General features: G+C 44.3%; 1 protein-coding gene across 1 annotated transcript in view; it reads left to right on the plus strand.

Moving 5' to 3' along the window:
* Positions 1–2,059: 2,059 nt before the first annotated feature.
* Positions 2,060–5,861, plus strand: part of CYGB (cytoglobin) — a 33,788-nt gene continuing 29,986 nt past the window's right edge. The window contains exon 1 of the mRNA XM_018555701.1: positions 2,060–2,287. Within this exon, the coding sequence (XP_018411203.1) occupies positions 2,148–2,287 (140 nt within the window). The 5' untranslated portion in view covers positions 2,060–2,147. The remainder of the gene's footprint in view (positions 2,288–5,861) is intronic.

Here is a 5,861-nt window from a genome sequence, read left to right on the forward strand (position 1 = left end):
ACTGACCTCAGACCTGAATGTCTATAAAAAAAGGTGACTTCTGATGATCATACATCAATATAGCCCCTGTCACCTTGTACTGTATTGACTGCTAACAACTTCTATTTTACAGTTTTTACTAGGGGTTAAAAACGCATAAAAATGCATCAGAACGCATTATACGTGCATTTTTAATTGCCATCAAAAGCCTTAAAGCTCATGAAATAGCACAGAAAAGCAGACATGTTTCAATTTGCAAAACGCAATGCAGTGCATAGATGTGAATGGGCTAATTGGATTAACGCTGCTTTTACAGCTGAGTGCGAGCGTTTACAGGAAATTTGGGAGTGTTTTTATATGTTGCACTTTTTTGTGGTGTATTCAAACTTGCGCGTTTTTGTTCTAGCCAATGAAAAGTTACGTACTAGGAGAAGGAGATAGATGTTTAGCCTTGAAAAAGCCTAATTTTCAGGAATTTATTTTAGGTGCTTAAATTAAAATATATGAGACCAAAAGCTCCTGTACCTTCTTGATCTTCAGGCGTCAAGCTACAGATGTCTGAGCCCTTATACGTGAACAGGGGCAATGTAAACATGTAGGATTATGGCTGTTGAGCTTTTTGGAGCTCTGAGCTTCAAGCCGGGCTCAATCAGAGCTAAAAGTGTTCCCAGGGGCGTCCCTTGACATCTCGCTGTGATCTCAAAGCTCATAATGTATGTCCAGGGGCGGCGTGGGGGATTTTTGGCTTGGTGGTGGCTCGTAGTGCATGTTCCGGGTAGGGTTGGGCAGATCGGATAATGCCATCAGAGACTGCGAAGGTGCACGGCGTCCTGCCAAGCTCACTAACATCACTGGTTGCCAGGAGCTGACCAGGATACAAGGCAGAGGATCCCACTCGGCTCCTGGCAACCAGTGACGTCAGTGAGCTGGGAAGGACGCCGGCCAGAGCGTCACAGGTTGCTAAGAACTCTTGGCAACTTGGAATGCTCTGGCCAGAAAGGAGATGGCAGGCACACCTGCCGACCCCACCATGTGACCCAATCAGATGCCGCCTCATTTTAGGGACAGCCTGAGTGTTCCTATGACACATCCATTGTTTTGCGTTCTAAAATGTGAAGGTGCAAACAGGACCTAAAGTTGTCCATACACTGGTTGACTTCCATATGAATGTTTATAGGGTTGATAAATCAGAACATTCGATAATGCCATCAGAGACTTGACGAAGGACGCTGGAAATCTTGTTCAATTTTAACATTTGATTTTGGAATTAATGGACTGAAAACCAGATTCACTGCTAAGCTGGCCATACACTGTTCAATTTTTTTTTTTGCATTCACCCTCTGGGCTTACGGGCATTGATGGATCCGCCGCTGTTTCCTTTTTAGAATAGTGCTTGCAGCTGTTTGGCTGCAACCACCATCCGGGCAAAGATTTTCCAACCAGTTCTTTCGATAAGCTTATTGTCAGTGGCACCCACTGTGTGAATTTCGGTCGCTTCATGAAGAACTGGATGAAATTCGCATAGAATATGGCCAGCTTTAGAATTTAATTTGCTCAAGAAAAATCCATCCTGCCCCTTGCATTCTTTTCATCAACGCGGTCACAAACGATTGTCGATTTCACCTAATTGCCTAACATTCTGAAATTTTTTTTTTCCCCAACGATATTCTACTGGTGTATGACTGGCTTTAGATGTGTATGAGGATGATCAAAGGCTGCAGGGTGAAGATTAATAAAAGGGATCCTAGGTGTTGGTGGATGATAGTGGTGGTGGATGATGGTGGTGGTGGTGGGGAGGATAGGTAGGAAGAAGAAGAGAAGAAAAGAAGAAAGAGTTAAGAAAGAGAAGGTGAAAAGGGGAGGGAAGAAGGCAGGGACTGAAAGAAAGAGAAGGAGAGAAGAGGAGGGGGAAGAGGTGGGACGGAGATCTGCTCTCTGCCTCAGCATTCTGACAATGCCTTGAAATATCTTACTTTTCATCAGTTTATTTCTGGGCTGCCATTCACACGCTGCACACACACACCGGTGATGGACACAGCTCTGAGCTCTGACTATTAGACCCAACACAAGAGGCTCACCGACCCCCCTTCACCCGACATCCCGATCTCTGCAGGGGGGCTCCTGATTCCTGCCCGTGGCTGTGTCTGTCATTCCATCCTGACGGGTCCATGGAGAAAGTCCAAGAGGAGAATGACACGGAGCGGTGGGAGAGACCGGACATAACAGACGCCGAGAGGGGCATCATCAAGGACACCTGGGATCGTCTGTATGCAAACTGTGAGGACGTTGGGGTCTCTATACTGATCAGGTAATGTCACAGCAGGAAATGAGAGAACATGCTGTCCTGATCTGTCACCGAGCGCAGGATGTCATATGTCAGATGTACACAGATCTATGCTGGGAAGCCCTCTGTGACCCCTCTGCCTGTCATTGGCACATGGAGAGTGACTTGGGGGCAGCACATGCACAGAAGCAGGGCACTCTCTACCTACCATTCACGATCCACTGCCACCCTACACAGAGCAGGGCTCTGCCAGCATGCATAAAGCTGGGCACTCTACCTGCCATACACTGCCAACATGCACAATTCATTGCCACCATGCACAGAGCAGGGCACTCTCTACCTGCCATTCACGATCCACTGCCACCCTACACAGAGCAGGGCTCTGCCAGCATGCAAAGAGCTGGGCACTCTCTACATGCCATACACTGCCAGCATGCAAAGAGCTTGGCACTCTCTACATGCCATACACTGCCACCATGCACAAAGCAGGGCCCTGCCAGCATGCACAATCCATTGCCAGCATGCACAGAGCAGGGCACATTGTATCTACCATGCATGATCCACTGCCACCATGCATAAAGCAGGGCACTCTTTACTTGTCATGAACAATCCACTGCCACCATGCACAGAGCTGGGGACTCTCTACCTGTCATGCACAAGAGCAGGACAATCTCTACCTGCCATTCACAGTCCATTGCCACCATGCAAAGAGCTGGGGACTCTCTACCTTTCATACACAAGAGCAGGACAATCTCTACCTGCCATTCATGATCCACTGCCACCATGCATACAGCAGGGCACGCTTTACTTGCCATGCATGATCCACTGAGACCATGCAAAACAGCAGGACATTCTCTAGCTACTATGCACCATCCACTGCCACCATGCACAGCAGCAGGGCACTCTACATGTTATGCATGATCCACTGATACCATGCACAGATCAGGGAACTCTCTACTTACCATGCACGATCTACTGCCTCTATCCACAGAGCAGGGGAATCTCTACCTACCATGTAAGATCCTCTTCCTCCATGCTTCAGCAGGGCACTCTCTACCTACCATGCAAGATCCACTGCCTCCATCCACAGAGCAGGGCACTCTCTACCTACCATGCAAGATCCACTGCCTCCATCCACAGAGCAGGGACCTCTCTACCTACCATGCAAGATCCCTTGCCTCCATGCACAGAGCAGGGCACTCTACCTACCATGCACAATCAACTACCACCATGCACAGAGCAGGGCACTTTCTGCCTACCATGCAATATCCACTGCCACAATTCACAGAGCAGGGGACTCTCTACCTATCATGTACAATCCACTGCCACCATGCACAGAGTAGTACACTCTCTGCCGGTCATGCACAATCCACTGCCACCATGCACGGAGCTGGGCACTCTCTACCTGTCATGCAGGATGCACTGCCACCATGCACAGAGCAGGGCACTCTCTACCTGTCATGCAGGATCCACTGCCACCATGCACAGAGCAGGGCATTCTTTACCTGCCATGAATAATCCACTGCCACCATGCACAGCCAGAGAACTTCCCACACTCTGGCATGATCACATACATAGATGAGCTTTTCTACTTGCAAGAAGGTTCCCTCTATATGCCATCTTCACAGAATGGGGGGCCCAGGAATTGTTCTGTGTCAGATAGAATGAGGATTCCCCTTTGCCTGCCAGGCTTGCAAACAGCCAGCAATCTGTTCTGATTTGCTTAAAGGATTTTTACCCCCTTGGTATTTATAGTCTGTAGACCTTTCATCCTGAATCCGTGCTATTGCAGAAAGCAGTTTTAGGGTTAACATGGACACTTAATGTAGGTGAATGACTTGAGCTCAGCTGCGGGATCCTGATGTCATAATATCCTGAGGGAAGCCACCCTGTGACTTCTCTGTTTATGTTACATTTTCTATTTTTTACTATTCCCTGGCATGTTCCAGCAGGGGGATTCTGACAAGTGTGTGCTACTTCTGCTCTGAGGTGTAAGGACAATGAGAACAGCTGATGTTCTCTAAACACTCAATGGTAACAACATTTTGCTAATGTATCTGATCATCATTCAGCTGCATTATGCCTCATTTGACGTCTTGCATTTGTTTAACCTTCATTCTATTTTTGTGGTGAGAAGAAATATTCTTTTCCCAACTGTTTATTTATTTTCTTAGATAATAAGATCAATTGACAAAGCTAACGCACTAGAATGAGAATACTTATTTTAAAAACATGACGGTTATTTTCAGTTGAGTCCAATATGATTAGGACATTACAGTCACATGGTTAAAATAAACATCCTTATCCTTGTGTTAAAGGTTTGTGAATTCACGCTGATTAGTTGAGATAAATATTGACATTTTGCAATAGATTCACTACAGGTCAAATGTAGAAAAATAGTTTAGATGTTCAAAGTCAAAGCATTAAAATGGGAATAACTATACGTAAATGGTAATACATCAGGGCATACATGATCTTTACCAGCACTGGTTTTTTATTGACTAACTGCACGACATAGCAGTCGGGCTAAGACTGCTTAAGCAAGTGATTAAAACTAAAGTTTCTAATAAACATGAAATAATAGTCAAAATGACTGACTGCCGAATGCTTGTATCATGGGTATGCCTTGAAGAGACAAACCTAAAGCCTCTCTATTATCAAGGAACATTATAATCTGACAAGGAAAGCCAGCTAAATGATGCATTCTTCTGCCAACATTGCTCTGCCTGGGGGTGCTTGTAGAAATTGTAGACAGCCAATAGACCTTAAGTCATTTTCAGCTAGACCATAATTGACCAGAATGGGTGACAATCGTCTCACATAACCGGGCACCTTTAGAATAGGAAGAAAAAAAAATGTACAAAATGGGAGTTTAGAAATGATTAGTGAAATATATCAAAACTAAACAAACTAGTACTGAAAAGTGACGGTTATTTTTAGTTGAGTCCAATGGGATTACAGTCATGTGGCTAAAATAAACATAATTTTCCTTATGATAAAGGTTTGTGAATACAGCCTAATTTATAAAAAGAAATATTGACATTTGAAATTGAATTCACATCAAACTCAGATGTAGCAGAATAGTTTAAATGCTCATAAATCAAAGCATTAGAAAAGGAAATAGCAGACCCCTGAAGGTTAGGAGGACCATTTGGGCAGGTTTGTTAATTACAAACAGCAGTGATCTCCAAGGCTGAATATAAACTAATTAGAAAGCTGAATTTTGATTGGATGCGAGGGGTTACTGCACCGCCATTTCTTTTTTGTGTTGTGATGTTGAAATAGGTTGCATATAGGAAGGTTTCACAGCTGACTCCCCTTATAAGTGCTGTAATCAATCATCTTAATGGCGCTATTAGTTGTAAGAGTAGAGAAGGGCATGCTGGGACAGTTTTGTCTGTCCATAGACATCCACTAGCTGCACACTACAGTTCAAAGCATATGTATTTAAAGTGGTTATCTGTAGCAATACTTTAGGAATATTTACAGCCCTAGAAGTGGATGTTGACTAAAATATGTCTTTCTTTAACAGTTATAAAAGTCAATTTGCATTTTACAGTAATAACATAAATATATACCGTATATATATATATATATA

This window comes from Nanorana parkeri, unplaced genomic scaffold (genome assembly GCF_000935625.1).
Source record: "Nanorana parkeri isolate BGI_ZX_2015 unplaced genomic scaffold, ASM93562v1 scaffold209, whole genome shotgun sequence".
NCBI lineage: Eukaryota > Metazoa > Chordata > Amphibia > Anura > Dicroglossidae > Nanorana > Nanorana parkeri.